This window comes from Passer domesticus, chromosome 7, assembly GCF_036417665.1.
Source record: "Passer domesticus isolate bPasDom1 chromosome 7, bPasDom1.hap1, whole genome shotgun sequence".
NCBI classification, from domain to species: Eukaryota; Metazoa; Chordata; class Aves; order Passeriformes; family Passeridae; genus Passer; species Passer domesticus.
In genome coordinates this window covers 15,043,395-15,060,222 of record NC_087480.1, presented here as the reverse complement: position 1 = coordinate 15,060,222, position 16,828 = coordinate 15,043,395, and the positions used below count along the sequence as shown (strand labels likewise).

General features: G+C 58.9%; 2 protein-coding genes across 7 annotated transcripts in view; both read right to left on the bottom strand.

Moving 5' to 3' along the window:
• Positions 1 to 4,948, bottom strand: part of DLG3 (discs large MAGUK scaffold protein 3) — a 75,617-nt gene extending 70,669 nt beyond the window's left edge. For 3 of the 5 annotated variants that reach the window (XR_010365898.1, XM_064426989.1, XM_064426990.1), the window contains exons 1-2: positions 4,555 to 4,688; positions 2,446 to 2,577 (exon numbers count right to left, since the gene is read on the bottom strand). Coding sequence is in view for 4 of the 5 variants with exons in the window: in XM_064426989.1 (XP_064283059.1) it covers positions 2,446 to 2,577; positions 4,555 to 4,570 (148 nt within the window). In the remaining variant the exon portion in view is untranslated. Of the gene's footprint in view, positions 1 to 2,445; positions 2,578 to 4,554 lie in introns of all 5 variants that reach the window. The other 2 variants (XM_064426997.1, XM_064426992.1) reach the window with 2 other exon arrangements.
• Positions 4,949 to 4,959: 11 nt separating this feature from the next.
• Positions 4,960 to 16,828, bottom strand: part of GDPD2 (glycerophosphodiester phosphodiesterase domain containing 2) — an 18,105-nt gene continuing 6,236 nt past the window's right edge. The window contains exons 1-16 of one of the 2 annotated variants that reach the window (XM_064427000.1): positions 16,036 to 16,765; positions 13,365 to 13,513; positions 12,224 to 12,327; positions 12,058 to 12,151; positions 11,801 to 11,860; positions 11,358 to 11,456; positions 10,878 to 10,971; positions 10,317 to 10,462; positions 9,764 to 9,846; positions 9,108 to 9,258; positions 8,378 to 8,593; positions 7,347 to 7,498; positions 6,863 to 7,010; positions 6,564 to 6,646; positions 6,096 to 6,124; positions 4,960 to 5,791 (exon numbers count right to left, since the gene is read on the bottom strand). In XM_064427000.1, the coding sequence (XP_064283070.1) occupies positions 5,739 to 5,791; positions 6,096 to 6,124; positions 6,564 to 6,646; positions 6,863 to 7,010; positions 7,347 to 7,498; positions 8,378 to 8,593; positions 9,108 to 9,258; positions 9,764 to 9,846; positions 10,317 to 10,462; positions 10,878 to 10,971; positions 11,358 to 11,456; positions 11,801 to 11,860; positions 12,058 to 12,151; positions 12,224 to 12,327; positions 13,365 to 13,513; positions 16,036 to 16,531 (2,157 nt within the window). In that variant the 5' untranslated portion in view covers positions 16,532 to 16,765 and the 3' untranslated portion in view covers positions 4,960 to 5,738. Of the gene's footprint in view, positions 5,792 to 6,095; positions 6,125 to 6,563; positions 6,647 to 6,862; positions 7,011 to 7,346; positions 7,499 to 8,377; positions 8,594 to 9,107; positions 9,259 to 9,763; positions 9,847 to 10,316; positions 10,463 to 10,877; positions 10,972 to 11,357; positions 11,457 to 11,800; positions 11,861 to 12,057; positions 12,152 to 12,223; positions 12,328 to 13,364; positions 13,514 to 16,035; positions 16,766 to 16,828 lie in introns of those variants that run through there. The other variant, XM_064427001.1, reaches the window with a different exon arrangement.

Here is a 16,828-nt window from a genome sequence, read left to right as displayed (position 1 = left end):
AGAGCACCGTGCATGTGCAGAGCAATGCTGGGTGTGATTGCAGTGACCGACCCATCCAGCACAACACTGACGCACCCGGGACACAACAGAGGCTGGGGCTTCTGGAGACCCCAAACCAGTTTATTCTTTAAAAAAAAAGCATACAGAAAGTCATATCCCTGGCATTTTTCATGTGGACTAACTTGGCAAACTCCATGATGTTTGGCACTGCTGGTAGCTCTACTATGGCCTGATGTGTTTTGATGTTCTGACTCCAACCAGCCGGTGCATGCTCCAGGAGAGCATTACCTGCAGGAGCAGGCGGCTGAGGACAGGGATGGACCATGCTCACTCATTCATCTTCCCCAGGGGCTGGAAAAAGCAGTTGTGCTGCTGAAAGGCTGCAAGAGGAGGGAGCCCTGCAGGCTACAGCCTCTCCAGAGCCAGAAGCTTCTGGCATGGCGTGGGGCAGTGAGATGGGAGCTCTGCACTGAGCAGTGTCTGTGCTCTCCTGCAAATCCTCCTCCCACACCGAGCCAGCCCTGTGACTCGGAGCAGACTTCAGACAGAGACACAGCAGCCCACTGGGAAAAGGAGGGGCGGAAATAAAAATGAAAATAGAAATGTTCTATCACCCTTGCAGTGCTGGTACTGTGCTCCAGTGGGTACGGACGTGGACACGAGGCAACCCAGTGTGTGTCAGCCGTGTGTGGCCACAGGGAGCACACAGCCAGACAATGTCCATGCTGGGACATTCACAAACCCACGCTCCAAGGGGAAGCAGGGGGAGGGAGTTCGCGGGGGGGCGGAAGTAATTAATGCAAATTCCTAGTTTAGGTAAACACATCTAGAGAAAGACTCGCTCTGGCACGGGGAATTAATATCCTGTTAAACCAGTTGAAAAGGTCACCAGTAAACAAGAGACACTCCCAACACTCCCTCGTGCCAGGGCTGATAGGACACCAAGACAAACGGCTGAGAGCAGGGACTGGGGACGCTGCAGCATCCGCCTGCCAGCTTGCAGCTGCAGCCAGCTCGTGTTCTCTGCAGCCACACTCTCTCCACAGCACTTCTGCACCAACAGCAGCAGCCCTGGGCCTTGGGAAAGCTGCTTTGCTGCCTTCACACAGCCCCAGGAAGGACTGGCCAGCACACAAAAGCAGCCAGGGGTGTTGGGCTAATGTCAGGTTGGTCAAGGTCACAGCCCTGCTGGGGATCCCTGCCTCCAGGCTGGGGATCATTTAGAGAGTGGGTTGTATAAATTAAGAGATAAGAAAGGAGATGTACACTGGCTCCTTCAGTATGGGGGCCCACCTGCCCTGGGGAGTCCACCCTTGGCACATGCCTGTGCTGCTGCTGGCACAGACATTCCAGCACAAGACCTTTAAAAGGACATGCTGGGACTGAAAGTCTCCAGGTGATGCTCCCACAGCAAGAGAGAAAAAAAAAGATAGAATAAAATTACTCAGGATACAGCATTCAACTTCATTTTCAATGGAAAACCTGAAAATGAAGGAGCTGCTGGCAACTGATCTCTGCAGGCACAGAAGTGCAACTCAGGCTGCAGAGGTGTGAAGAAAAGGTGAGAGCTGCCAAGAGAACAACAAGGGGGAGCACCAGGGCTGAGACAGCCTTGAGTCAAAATGCACTGAGAGTGAGCCACAGACCACACGTGGAGCTCTGCACCCTGGGGCCTGGGTCTTCTAAGAGTGCAGAGCCTCTGGGATGCTCTCCCTTCCTTCCCAAAAGGGAAATTCGGCTTTTTTCCCAGGAGATTCAGGAACAGAAACCACCAGGGCTGCATGCATTTCCCAAGGCCCACAGCAAACAGAACTTAAGGAGAATAGCAAGATAAGCTGTGTGTTTTGCACAGTCCAGACAGGCTTCAGCTGCATTTGTCTCAATCCACATGGAGAACTTTGTACAGTGTTCAAAATGCCATTTTCTGGTGTCCAGCCCCAAGATAAGCCTTGCTGTTAAGTCGTGTGTGAAATGGAACTGCTGGAACAGTGTGTTTCTCACAAGTGCTGGTGGGGCTAAGCACAAGAAAGGACAGAATGCCCCAAAGGAGCTTGGTATATGTGATTTCTTTCTTAAAGACAAAAAAATCTAATTTTCCTTCCTGGACACACCTGGGCTGCACTGCACAGAGAGTGCTCACAGCAGGGCAGGATCCCTTAGCAGGTGCTGGATAGATCAGGCACGGCCTGATCAGGAAGGTGTTACCCCTTGTCCTCAATCAGACTGAGGAATGCTGTTCTCTACAAACACCCAGTGACTGCAGCCCTGGTATCTCCTGCCTAAGCCCTGGAGGGAAAGGCAGCCCAGCTCCTTGGCATTGCATGCCATGTGTTTCCACAGAATGCACTGGTCAGTGCCAGGCACTGCTGTGGGATCAGGCTCCCAGGAAACCCCACTGAACACAAGGTTGTAAGGACTGCAAGGGACTGCAAGGCAAGGGCTTACCCAGCAGAGCCTGGAAGAGTTCACTTTGGAAGATGTGCGAAACTTTTCCAATGGAAGCTTTTAACTCCTGCTCCTCCGGGGACCGCAGGGTGCTTTGGTATCTGGTCAGAATTTCCACTGCCCGTTCAGTGTCTGCAGAGATGACACAGGAGTAACAAGGCATTAACATTGCAGGACGCTAAGGGAAGGCTTGAGTTCAGCCTGGGATAATGCCTCAAGCTGCCTTCCAGTCTGGATTTTTAAAAGTCAGACAGCCACAAAAGCAGCCTTCCTTACACACACCTGGGAAAGCTAACCCTGCTGAGAGCCACTGAGGGCCCACAGCAGAGACCTGGGCAGGGACTGGAGGAGAGGCAGTTCTGCCACTAACCCTGCAAATCAGGGGCTAAAATCAGATTGCCTCAACTCTTAACCCTGTGGCACTGGGCAGCCTGAACACCTCTGCCACCACCCAGGCACAGAAGCTGTTCAGGAGCTGGACACATTCTGGTTGCACAGGGCTATGAATACCACTGCAGGAACTGCAGCCTCCCACATAGGGCCAGATGGCTGCAGCAGAGCTGAGCGTAGGCCCATTCACGTAGTGCAAACAGCTCAGCTACAGGAGTGGCAAAACTTGGGTTGCCACAGGGTGAAGCATAAGAATTGCTCAAAGCAGCAAGCAGGCGTGGGTCAGCAGGAGACAAGTGGGAAAGGAACAGGATGCCTTGGGGTCAGAGGAGATGCTGGTGAGGAGGGGAGCTGGAGGCTGCCATGAAGCAACATTTTGGTTAATGACTGGGCTAGACACAGCTATGAGAAAACCCTGGAACTAAAATATTGGAGCTGTGATCTCCCTGCCTGGACATCTCCACACTTCTCTGGGCAGACAGCCAGACCTCAGATGTGACCCATGTCTCAGGCAGGTGGTGAGCTCCTGTGGACCTTCAGACCATCCCTGCCCCATCAGTGGATGTTTCCCTTTGTCACCCAGACAGACTGCAGACAAAGAGTGTCTGTGTGAGAAGGCAGGGAAGCTGTCCCGCCACTGCTGGAGACTCATCTTTTAAGGCAGGAACTCATGCAGAAAGGATGACCCTGCTCATCACAGGGCTCTCGAGAATTCAGGTCATCAAACAAGGGGGCCTGTGTCTGCTCGGGTACGTGCCACCTGGTGTCCCAGCTCGCCCAGCCTTCCAGCTTCTCCTTAGCTGAAAGGGAAAGGGGGTCCTCCTGCCTGTGTCACCAGCCCACACTGACTCATCATGGGAGCAGAACAGGGAAAGGAGTCTGGGGAAGCATGAACAGCTCTGACTTGGAGCTGGGCTTCACACTTGCTCCAGGAAAAGCAGGGACTTCCCCGAGCTTTATGGCAATCCGAACCCTGTGCTATTACTGAGAGCTTCCTTTTCTGCAAGACAAACCAGTGGCTTCAGACACTGCCCAGCATACCATGAGCAGGGCTGAGATGTCACTGCCTGGTCATTCCTTACCTTATCAGCAGAACTAAAGAAGCTCATGGAGAGCTGGGGCCACCACACCAGGGCACAAAGACTGCAGACCTGATGTAAACTTCCCACCGCAGCCCAGGCTGCGCGGCAGGAGCGGCAGGCACCGCGCTGAGCCCTGTGCCGCTGGCCACCCGCACCGGGTGACAGCCAGCTGGAGCAGGGCACTGCTGGCTCCCGGTCTGGGAAGTGCTGTGTACCCAGCGTGAGAGACACCACAGCTCCCAAGAAATGGCACATGGTGTGCAGGGCTCATCTCCACGTGCCTCAAGGTGCATGCAAGTCCCACGTACAGGAAATCCCTTGTGGCAGAGCCCAAACCCCCACAGCCGCTCTCCTCCCCGCAGCACGCAAGGGATCTGCAAGCAGAGCATCCCCCGGCCACCCTCTCTGAGCCACGGCAGCACAACGTGTCCACAGCCCGAGCAGGGCGTGCAGCGAGCGCGCCCAGTGCTCGGGTCCTACCCCGCGGCTCGCACGGCCGCCGGCGGAGGGGAGCGAGGGCGCAGCTGCCCGGCAGGAGCGCGGAGCAGCGGGCGCGGTCCCGGCGGGGCAGGCACTTGTTGAGCGCGGGGCCGCGGTGCCCGGCGCAGCGGGCAGGGCCGGGCGGTGCGCTCCTTACCTTCCCGGCGGATCATCGCTCCGCCGTGGCCGACGGCCGCTCCGCTCCGTGCCAGCCCGCGAGCGGCCGAGCCGCCGCCCGCCCCGCCCCGCCCGAGCCGGCCGGGAGCCGCCCCCAGCCGCGGGCACCGCCTCCGGGAGCGCCCCGCCAGCGCCGCTCCGAGCCCGCCGGGCTGCGGCCGGGCTCGCCCTGCGCCCCGGCCCGGCCTCCCCTCGCTGCCCCTGCAGCGGGCCCGGTCGGCTCCCCCCGCCGGCAGCGGGTGGCACGGAGGCGCCGCGCAGCGAGCCCGCCCCGGGCCGGTACCGTCCGGGCTGCGCCGGCTCCTTCTCCGGGCCGGCAGCGCCGCCGGCAGGGAAAGGTGCGGAAGAGAGGATGCAGGCGTGCCCGCCGCACCCCTTCGGGCTCTGTCTGCCGCTCCTCTGCTTTATTGACATAAATAGACAGCAACAAGTCAAACTGACACGGTACCCCTCTCCCTGTTCAAGGCCCTGCTGCAACGTGACCGATGCCGAGTCCCACCGCTCCCTCTGCTGCCCTGGAGCAGCAGCAGGAGCGTGAGCGCGGTCCTGCCAGCCCCTGGCACCCACCACCCCCAGCCCTGCTCCTTCTCTTCCCCGAGCAACAGGCATTAACTGCTGCAGGGAGTGCCAGGAGCCTGTCCCGTGAAGATGAAGCCAGCAGCAGCAGGGACAGGATTTGTGTCCAGGACGGGAAGGTGAAGAGCTCAGCTTTCCTGCTGTCTTTTGAAAAGCCACTCCACATCCCCCTTCCTATTCCTCAAGCCATGGGACAGGGCAGCCCCCAGGGGAACAGCCCTTAAACCAGGTGTCCCATCCCTGGCTGCAGAGCTGCTGACAACAGGCAGAGACAGCCCTTCCCCTGCACCAAACAGCGACCCAAATCCCCGCTCCTGTTCAAACCCCAAGGGAGAGGTGTCAGCTCCAGCACTGCTGGATAAATATTCTGCCCCTAGGCCACCCCTGCAAAGCTTTAGTTCCTCGCTGCCAGTGGGCAATGAGAACTCAGTTCCAAGTCTTTTCAGCTGAGGGCAGCTGTGCACCATAAAAGGAGCCAGGAAGGCCACGGTAGAAGGAGTCTCGAAGGAAAGGAGCCCTGAAGCTGGCCTGAGGAGTGCTTGAGCTGTGCAGGGCTCTGGCTGCCCTTCCCCACAGCTGACACAGGCGTCACTCTTGCATCAAGCTGTTGATCTTTGTGAGCAGCACGTCCGTCTCAGACTCTGAGGAGACAGAGAAAAAGCAGTCATTGTGGGCAGCCACCATCCCGCAGACACAGGCAGAGTAGCCTGAAAAGCAGGTTTGAGGATATTCGGGAAATGTGGGATTCCCTAGTGCTGTCCCACAGGGCTGCTTGTTAATGGCAGGGCAGGAGGAACTCCCTGGGCTGGGATTCCCTTCCCTCCCCCAGCCATCCCAAACCACTCCGTCACGTTTGGCTGGAGAAAGCTGCCTGCCTGTCAGGGAGAGTCCCAGAGGCAGAGCCTGGCTCCAAGGGAGGGAAGCTCCCGTTCCGTGCGCACTCACCCGCTGGCCGTCTCCTGTGGGAACATTTCCTAGGAGATGGAATAGGATCGATGTTAGCATGCAAGTCTGGTCTCACCGTTCCCTCCCCTGACCTGCCAGCTGGAGGCTCTGGGGCCCCGCAGTCCCAGAGGGAACTGCTCTCAGTGCCTGCAGCACTGGGAAAAAGGAGCAGGACCAGGATTCCCCAGGTTCAGCCCACCAAGCCCTGGGGTGCAGAGTGGGTTAACAAGTGTGAACTAAGGCATCCAGCAGCTTGAGGCAGGGTCAGGGCAGACTTTTAGCTGCAGTTTGGAGATAAAAGTTGCTCCCACGCACTTCTGTCTTACTTAGCCAGACAGGAGAGCACTCCCCCAGGATCTGAGTCCAGAGAGGGATGGCAGCAGGTTTGGGTCTGCATCAGCCACCCAGGGCACACTACAGCCTCCCCCAACAGAGCTGCCTCAGGAGGGGGAAAGGGATCAAACCTACTTCATCAGGACGAAGGCCCAGATGATGATAAGGAAGGAAACACAGTCTACAACGATCCAGATCATGAAGTATGTGCTGCTGGGCTGCAAGGCAATGAGAAAAGCCACTGAACACCATCTAGGGGTGGTATGCCGTGGCACAGCCCTGCCTCCTGTGCCACCAGTCCCTTCTACAGGGTGGCATGCTCCCGTGCCAGTACAGCAGTAAGCAGAAGTCACCCTCCAGGCAGCTGCACAGGACCCACAAGTGCCTGGGACACAGGGCTGTGGGGCAGGGTGAAGGATGGAGGGGTCACTTACCAGCAGCCAGATGGGGTGTTTCATCTCCTTCAGCACCTGGCAGGCGTTGGTGGTGACAGAGCTCACCCCTGAACACCACAGCACGGAGAAGAGCCAGGGCTGGTTCACCACGTACAAGTTGACAGAGATGTTGTCCTGGCGGTACTGCCTGTGTGGGGACAGCCATGGTCAGAGTAGCTGACACCAGGGTGCCACCACACTCTGTACAGCCAGAGGGGGCTGTACATTTGGGATATGATCCAGCATTTGCAGCCACATGGAGCAACTCTCTGGAGATCCAGAGGGCAGATTTTCTGGCAGGGCAGAGAACTGCAGCCAGCTCCATCCTCTGCACCAGCCCTGCCTGATGGGGACACTTGTTCACAAGGCACACTCCCAGCTCTTCCCAGAAGCACACCTGTACTCAGCACCCTCACCTCTGCTGACCCCTGGGACAGTCCCCAGACTCCCACAGCTCCCAGGTACTTGGACAAAGCATTCTCACCTGATCTCCTCAGAGCTCATGTCCTGGTAGGGCAGATTGACGTGCAGCACTGGCTCCTTCTCATTCTCGACTCTCTTCCGGCCGTAGACGTGCTGGACACCTGGGGCCTGCTGTTTGACATCTTCCCTGAACCCATCTGGAAGCCAGAGGACCTAGGCAAGAGACAGAGAGCATGTGCAGAGGAGAGGTGCTCCAGAGGGTTTGCTCTCTTTCAATATTCTCTCACAGGTCCAGACCCACATGGCCTGCTTAGACAGCTGCTTCCTGTCCCCTGTCTCCACACTCAGCTCTTCCATGAGGATCTCAGCCAGGACAGTCTCCTAAGAGCTTGCCCCAGCCAAGAAATAAGCACAGGTCCCACTGAAGGGAGAAAGCAGTTCCCGCCTAGGAAAACCTGCAACAGTTAAGTCCTTTCTGGGTCTTTGAATAGCTCAAGGAGTGAATCCATTTATCCCCAGCTCTGCAGGAAGAATGCACCTTGGATCACCACTAGTAGCAGTCTTTTGTATGTCCCCTCCTGCTTTGCATTCCCAAAAGGCCAAGCAACGTGATTTGAGTGCTGATTTGTCCCCTGAGGGCAGCACATATCCTGTGCTGCAGGGGTTGGATGAAGCATAAAGGGAGAACAGGAGGGTGCAGCAGGAGTCCAAGAGCTGCAGGGAGAGGTGTGGTGGAGTGTGGGGAGGTGAAAGCCTCAGCATTGTACTCCTGCTCATGCTGGCAGTGCTGCTCTCCTCCCTAGCCTGAGTCATTGTTTACACACCAGGGTGGCCAGTGCTGGGAAACCAAAGTATTTGGAGGGGTCTGAAGTATTTGGAGGGGTCTGAAGCTGTAGGCATTAAACTCTAATTATTGGTAACTTTTCTCAGCTAGAGAACCCCACACGTGGGCAGGGCTGCCCAGCAGGGATCACACACAGGGACGGGGTGTATCAGGTGTCAGGGAGGGTCAGTGTGGCTGGCAGGGCACCTCCCACCACGGCAGGGGTGTGACAGCAGGGCCTGGCAGGGGTGGGGTGGTGACCAGCTCACCTGCTGCAGCGGGATGCCTGACTCTAAAATCACTCCCAGGGTGACATTGACAAAGTTCTGGTAGTCACTGTGGTTCTCAGGCCGAAGGTCAAACATGATGGAGATGTTGCTGTGCTTGGCTGCCTCCAGAGCCTGTTCCAGGGACGGGATCCTCTGTTCAGCTGCCTCCTGGCGATCACCAGGAGAAAGGCTCTGCACAGTGGGAAATGGCCTCCGCTGCAAGGGTGAGAGGGGGCAGTCACCACCTGTCAGCTTCCACATCCCAAACTGGTTTCTCTCAGTTTCCTACACTGGCCTCTCCATGTGCTCTCCAGTGCAGACAGGCACAGGGAACTTCCCTATGCACATCCATGGGCACCTGTACCCTTCTCCCCACTAACAACAGAATTCAAGCAGCCCCAACGCCTGTGGGCATTCAAAGCTGCTCAGCAATAGTTAGTCACCTTTTGGGAAGAGCCTGGCCACAGCTGCCTTCAAGCCCAGGCAGGCTGTGCAACTCAGAGCAAACATGAGACACCCCTCTCAAAGCAGCCTCCTCCATGACTCAGCTGAGGAGTCAGAACAAACCCCAGCTTGGGGCATAACTGCACCCAAGGGATTTGTGCAGGCTTCTGCACCCTGTCCAGGTGTCTGCTAGGACCAGGAAAGGTTCTGGAGCCCCAGGGCAGGGCTAATGCTTCACCCAAAAATGCACCCATTCCTCACCAGCCACGCTAAGGATATTCCTGACCTCCAGAAACCAGCTGCCAGCATCCAGCTGCTGCAGGTCTGTCCAGTTGAAGGCAGTGCTGTTCAGGGCAGCCCTCTCAGGGAACACAGCCTGCACGTTGGTGGTCCTGGTGAGTTCCTCATCATGCATGAGGAAGGGGACCCCATCAGCACTGGCAAAGGAGCACAGAGGAAAGCCATGTGTTGTAAACTGTTTATCTCCTATCCATGCCCTGGCATTTCTACTCCCTCCCAGCCACCTGCCCAGAGTAACCCTCATCCTTATTCTGCTTGTGGCCCTTTACACAAAAATGTGCACCTAAAGACCACCAACCCAGTAGTTCCTTGCTCTCTGAAACAGCTGTCCCAATAACAGGATTGCATGAGATGAACTGGAGCCAGGGTCTGTTCTCCAAGCAGTACCCCTCCCCTGGTGGAGCCTCCCTCCCCAGAAGGCAATCTGCATGGGGAGGACAGAAATCCAGTACCTCTCCCAGATCATTGGGACACCAAGCTGGAGCCTGTCCCATACTAGGAAGGTGGGAGTGGCAGAGCCCTTTGAACAGGGCTGCCTTCAAATGCAGGCTCTATCAGTCCTCCAGATGTCTTCCAGAATGCCCCCTGTGGGAGGTGACATCCCAGGATACACAGCCCCTTCCTCCCTCTGAGCCCCTTTACCTCACCATGACGTCTGTCTCAAAGACTTGCACATCACAGCCCACTGCCTTGTGCAGTGACATGAGGGTGTTCTCGGGGGCCAGCTGGAAAAAGGAATGGTGTTAGTGTTGGGGGCAGGCACTCATCCTGCCAGGATGCACCCAGAAGCTTGGCTGGGCTCTAGGGCAGCCACAATGAGCCTGGGGTGACCTGGGCCTGGTGGGGGGTGGAAAAGGACTGGGGGTAGACAGTCAGAGCCTGCCTCATCCCTGCTCCCCAGCCCACACTACACAGCCAGGCTTTCTGCTGGGAGTTGCACGCTCCTGGTCCAGCAGTGCTCAGGAAGCAGCTCTGTCCTGCAGCTGCTGCATCCCCTCCTCACCCTGTGCTCACCCAACCTCCAGGCCTGAGCTGCCCTGCCTGCTGTGGGGATATCATTGTTCTGGGCTGGCCAGAGCTTGTACAGGCCTGTGGCCACAAGGATCTGTGCCCCACAGCCAGGCACAGCCTGGCTTTTCCTAGTGGAGCAGCCTGCCCATCCACCCTGACCACTGCCAGGGTGCTGGTCACTCACCATGGGTGCTCCTCGATGGCCAACTAGGGCTGGCTTGGGGGGCAGCTGGTTCTCCTCCATGATGCAAGGGGAGGTGATTCCCAAGGGAGCCAGGTATAGTGCAATCATTGCTGCACAGTACACAAGCAGCACAAACACCCTGAGACCTGCAGGCACAGACAGATGTTAGAGGGGACGAGGTACAGAGGTATTTTGCAGATCACTAGGAATAAGCCAAGGCTGCTTCACCTGGCATTAACCTGTGTTGCCCTAGGTCACACATTGCACCCTCAGCCTCAGGAACATCGTGGATATATTCTTGGCCCTTGCCAACTCAGCACTTCTGCAGCACTCTGCCACCTGTAGCCCTCCTTCAGCTGCAAAGCAGGGAGGGCTGAAGCTGCAACAAGGGCCGGTCATGAGAAACCACCAAGAGCAGGCATTACTACCACACTGGAGACCTGTTCCCACTACTGCACTGATGCTCCTCGAGCAGCACACTGCCACCAGTGCTGCTCAGCTGGGTGGCAGGACGCAGGACACCAGCCAAGGTGACAAGTGGAGCACTCGGAGGGGGATTACCTGTACTGCGGGTGCGGTAGATGAAGCTGGCCAGGGGCCAGGCAAGGAGCGTCATTCCCCCCACAGCTCCAATGTGCAGGAAGGGACCTGTTGCCTGGGGAGGCAAAAACCACAGGGTGTCAGCCAGGACCAGTGCCTGTCCCCAAAATATACAAGCCTCAATGCCAGGGATCTGCCCTGCAGCCAGTGCTGGAAGATCCACAGTGCTGGGAGGGAGGGACAGGCTCCTGGGGGACAGAACAGACTCCCTGCTCTGGTCCAGCCACCATTCATCAGCCTGGTGGCAGCTGCTCCAGGCAGGACTGCAGAGGCAGAAGGAGCACCTTGCCTGGCCAGACAGCAGAAGTCAAGGGCAGGGAATTCACCCCCAGTGCATGCAGCCGTGCTGGGGGCTTCAGGCAGCACCCTTCAGCTCAAGCCCACAGGTCAGGCTCTGGGTGTACCCAGAGGAGGGGAGTCCCCGATATCGAGGTGACTCACCTGCAGGGAGATACGTGCGCTTTTCCACTCCTCTGCCCACTTTATTCCCAGCCCTGTGAAGGCTGCAGCCACCACCAGGGCAGTCAGGATCAGCAGGACCTGTGGGGCATGCACAGGGCAGTTAGGGGAGCACACAACATCTTGCAGGCCAGAGAGAGTTCTCCTCATCCCTTCTTTATGAGCCCCTCCAAGCCCTGATATCCCACTTTCCCCATCTGGGTTTGCAGCTGAACTCTGTGCTCCATACTTTGAGCACTGGGAATATTCCCATCCCAGAGACATGTGGCTGAGCAACTGACAGCTGCAGCCCTGGTCAGCAGGGACACACAGCCACTCAGTGGGGTCACAGCAGCCATACACAGCCCCAGCAGGCTGGTCCCAGCTTCTGAAGGTGTAAGGGCAGCCAGGGCAGGCACCATCTCCCTGCACCTCCAGTCTCTCACCTTGTGCACCCAGTGTAGCTTCAAGGGCTGGCCGCAGAGCTGCAAGAACAAAGCAAGGACCTGCAAGGGCAAGGAGCTGTCAGAGCTGGGCTGTGCCCCACACCTCACCCCTCACAGGGCACAGCCACAGAGCTTGGGCTCCCTGGCACAGCAGGGGCTCTGGCTGTGCTCAGGCTGACCCAGCTCCAGATGCTGCAGGCTCCTCCCAGCTCAGGCCAGCCCCATTCCCCCAGCCCAGTGGGATCAGGAGGGCTCACCAGCAGCACAGACGAGTAGCTGATCAGCACAGCTGTAGCTATGAGCAGGACCAGGGACCAGTCCAGCCACACCTTCCTCTGCCTGAAGATGAATCTGCCAGCAAAGGGGAAGGTCAGAGGGGCAGGGGTGATGTGGGGAACAAGGCTGAATGTAGATCCTACTCACTCATTGAAGTTGTGGAAATCATTGAGGATGATGATAGCGAAGTAGAGCCACACCAGTGTGAAGAGGAAGACGAAGAAGAGGAAAAGGAACCAGCTGCAGTCATACTGAAAGGCAGAGAAGAGAGTTATACACATACCCTCAGGGCACTTAGCCCCCAGGCAGGTTGCTGAGACCCCTGGGTATCACCCAGCCAGCAGTGGGGAGCTCAGGGGGTCACAGCAGGCAATGGCCAGGGGCTCAGGCACTGAGCTGCCCCATGGAGAGGGACCAGAGCCACCCTGGCTGGCTCAGCATGTCCTACAACAAACTAAAAATCTGCCTCTGCCAGGCTGGGGTGGATGGACCCTGTGGCAAGACTGCCTCCTTTGCCATGCAGCACGCCATGGGAACAGGCAGGGACTTTGGACATCAGAAAGGGTGGGAAGCCAGGTCCCATTCCCTTCTAGCTGCATGATCCATGGGCTAGGCAGAGAGCAGTGCAGGCCCCCAGAACTGCCCTTGTAGTGGTGAGTCTGCAGGCTGGGTCCAGCTACATTGTCCACAGCCACTAGTCCCACGTGTGTGGGGGAGGTGAGGGGTGCCACAGGTGCCAGAGGGACACCTAGCAACCCAGACCTATTTGTACATTCCAGGCAAGCCAGGACAAGCCGCAGCAGAGCCACACCCATGGGAGTCGGAGACCTCAGAGAATCCCAGGGCCTCACCACTCCCAGGTTACAAATTGCTGGGGACACCCTCCTGGTGGGGCCACACCCAGCCCAGGAACTGTGTCTCCCACGTGCCTGGCCAGGTGCCCCGGGACCTGCTTGCCAGCTCAGCCCTAGGGCTCTGCTCTGCCCCAGGCACGTGCAAGCCCCACTGCAGATGCACACTAATGCTGCTCTACCCTTCTTGACACCCAGCAGGAACACAGCTCACCCTCCCACTGCTCCAGGCCAGGGCAGTTCCTGAGGTGAGGGTGCCAGGTAGCACCCCAGCTGTCCTGGGGCTCGGCCGTGGGAAGCAGGAGCAGCAGCAAGAGGTCAGCAGCTCAGTGTCTGGGCTGAGCACCCCAGCCACAGCCCTTCCCCACCCCAGCCAGCACCCTGAGACTCCCAAAAAGGGGCTGGCAAGCCCCAGCTCAGCATCACTCAGGTATCACCTTGGTGGTTCTCAGGCCCTTCCTCTTCTCCTTCTTGGCAGTGATCCACTGGCAGCTGTAGGGGCAGAGCAGGCAGGTGGCACAGGTAGAGCAGCAAGCAGGGGGGTCTGCCATAGCAGCAGACTGTCCCAGAGCCAAGGTCAGGTGTCCTGCGGGGATACACACAGTGTGTTGGCACAGGCCTCCCAACACACTGCCCCCACCCCGTGGGGATGGAGACTGAAGCATTTTGTGTCCAGGTACCCTGGCAGGTGGCCCAGAGTGCTGGGGCATAGTGGGGCTGCTGGTTGTGTCCCCAGGCAAGGCATGGTGCCAGGGGAAGAAGCAGCACAGAGTGCAGCCCAACCTGTTCAGCAGGCTGTGCTGGGACCCTTCACCCAACAAGCTGGAACAAGCCTGGAGCTGGCAGGGAGCAGGGCCTGCTCCCCAGCCCGGGGTTCAGCACTCTGCCTGGGAGCCAGGACCACTGTGCAGGCTCCAGGGGCAAGCTTGACAGCACCACTGCACCCAGGCTTCCCCACCTGCAAGGACTGTCCAGGGCCATGCCATGGCCTGGGAAGCTCCTGTTCTGATCTCTAAGTCCAGGTCCTTGCTGCTGCAGCACCATCCTGGCAGCCCCTGAGCTCAACCTGCACACCAAGGAATCCCCAGTGTGGCTGGAGGAGCTGCAGCTGAGCAGTCACTGGATGGCTTTGGTCCAAGTGCTTGTGGGGAACCCATTTCTGCAGTCACAGAGATCCAGGCTGAGGGCAGGGCCACCACTGAGCTCCCCAGGCTGGCACGGGGACAGAGCCAGGATGCTTTGCTGTGATCTCCAGATTCCTGGTGCTTGGCTGGAAGAAGCAGGGACCCCAAAACAAGATCTTCCTCAATCCATCTCGAGAAACCCCATCTTTACTATTGCTTGTGCTGCTGTGGAGCTGCACCTCCTCATCCCAACCTCCCCAACAGGCCAGGCACACTATGCAACACTATCACCCTGCAGATTAAGCCTGGCTCTCATTTCACTGTGACCACTGAGCCAGGCATGGGAGCCAGCTGACCACATCCTCCCAGCCACATCCCCTCCAGTGCTGGAGGCAATGGTGTGCCTCACAGAGCTGTGTCCCATTCCAGTCTGGGCTGTTGTGAGAGGGAGCAGAGCTAGCTCAGCTCCTCCCTGGCCCAGCCAGCCAGACCACAGCAGCTCTGCCATGCCCTAGCTGTGGCCCAGGTCAGCCTGGTCTGCCCCTGGAACAGGGCAGCACCCCAGCCTGTCCCCTTGCTCCTAAAGTCCACCCTATGGGGGTCTCCAGGGCTGGGTGCAGAGCCTGCCCCAGCACCCACACAGAGCACAGGGTCACGCACAGGCAGGCAGTGCCCTGAGAGCAGGACCCCATCCCTGGCAGGCAGCTTCTGCAGGCTGGGGGATGTCTGGGGGCTGCCATCAGCAGGTCCAGCCAGCCAAGGCACAGAGGATGATGAGCAGCGAAACAGAGCCCCACATCTGCTGCCCCCTCCACCTTCTAGGCACCAGACCAGCAGCTGTGACCTGCTCAGTGATGGCACTGAGGGAGTCAGCCTTAACTCAAGGGATGCCATGGATCCAGGTCCCCTTCCTGATGCCCCGGGGCTCTGGCTGCAGGCTCATACCCCAGCTGTCACCAGAAGCAGTCACCATTTCCACCAGGAACCAGCGGGTGCAGCCAGCCTTCACTTGGAGTCACCCTGTCCCCTGTCACTGCTCACACGGGCAGAGCACTGGTGTCAGCAGCTCCTGGCAGGCTCCCACGCAGGGTACACAGTACAGGAGGAGTGGCTGTGGGCACCAGCTGCAACTCAGCACTCAGCTGCTCCAAGGGACTTGCTGCCAGGACTGGAGCTTGGCAGAGAGTGGCACAGGACTGGTCACAAATCTGCCCCAATGGTGCTGTCTGGAGGGTTTGCAGGAAAAATGCTACCCTGTTCTCCAGCTCAGAGCGCGACTGCAGCAGTAGCATCAGTGATTATGGCACAACATCCCTGTGCAGGGCACACATCCCAGACAGAGCAGGGGTAGGCACACTCCAGACCCTGCTCAGCTTGTGCTCCAGTGGGAAAGCAGCAGAGTGGCAGCTGGGGCTCCAACACGGCTGGAAGGACCCCACCAAACAACCCCCACTGCACACTCAGCCCCAGTGTGCGAGGCACAGGGAATCTGAAGGGCTGACAGACCCACTGCCACAGCCACTGACAGACAGCGTGTGCTGGTAGCCTCACAAGGACCTCTGAGCTCGCACAGGACAACCGGGTGGCCATATACAGATCGAGATGTCCTTGTCCTGGGGGAGCCGAGCTGAGCCAGCCCAGGCTGTGTGCCACCGGGCAGGTCAGCAGGAGCTGGTGCCTAACCCCGCTGCTCCCTTTCCTCGTAGCACGGAGCACAGAGCACGGGCTCAGCATGGGGCACAGGGTGACCCCAAAACAGCAAGAGCAGCACAGCCCGGCCCAGATCCCCCACTCAGTCTCATGCCCGGGCAGCCAGTCCTGCGCTCCCCGTTCCTGCCCTCCAGAGCGTGGGAACAACACGGGCAACCCCCTTCCTCCCCCCTCAGCTTCCCGCAGAGCCGGGGCGATCACCCCCTCCCCGTGCCGCCCTGCCGGGGCAGGACAGCATCCCCAGGGCCGGGGCAGCCGCCCCGGGACCCAGTACCTGCTCCCCGCGGCTGTCGGGCTCCCGCAGCTGGGCCAGGTGAGCGCGGGGCTGGGCTCTCCCGGGCCCATGCGTGCCAGCACTCGGCTCCCGCTGCGCTCACACCCTCCTGGGTGTGCCCGGCCCGGCGGGGCGGCCCGGCAGGTCCGCACAGGCCGGCAGAGGCGGGCACACTGCGAGCCGAGCCGAGCCGAGCGGGGGGCCGGGCCGGGGTCAGGGCGGGCCCCGAGGCAGCCGCGGGGAGAGGGGGAAGGGGCCCGGGGCCGTCACGCGTCGCAGCGCAGAGGAGTTTGCAGGCAGGCCACGTCCAGGCAGACGGAGACTCCAGGGAGAGCTCCCGGGAGATGGAGGCAGAGCTTCGTGCATCGCCGCGCCTTTGAGAGAGGGGCTGTGGGAGCCCCTCGGACAAAAGGGGACTTTTCTCTTCCCGGCTGAGGAAGCCCGAACAGACACAGCGCAGGTCACCACGGCTGGCCCGGCAGACACACCGAGGCATGCTTTGAAGGCAGAAGCACAGAGCTAAAAGTGCTTTTCTTGCCTTGAGCCAAGAGAAATCCTTCCGAACCAGTGCATTTGAACTTTGTTAAAGCAGCAGATGAAAGGAGGCTCCAGACAGGCCTGATGCCACCTGAAGATGGATGGGCTGATGCCTTCTAATTTCCCCCTCCCTCCCTGTGGCACAGCACAGCTATCCCCCTCTGCTCCAGGTCTCTCCTCCTAGTGAGCCAGGATGCACGATGGGCACTCAGACTTTTCTGCGTCACTGAAATGATCTGTCACTGCTTGTGATCTC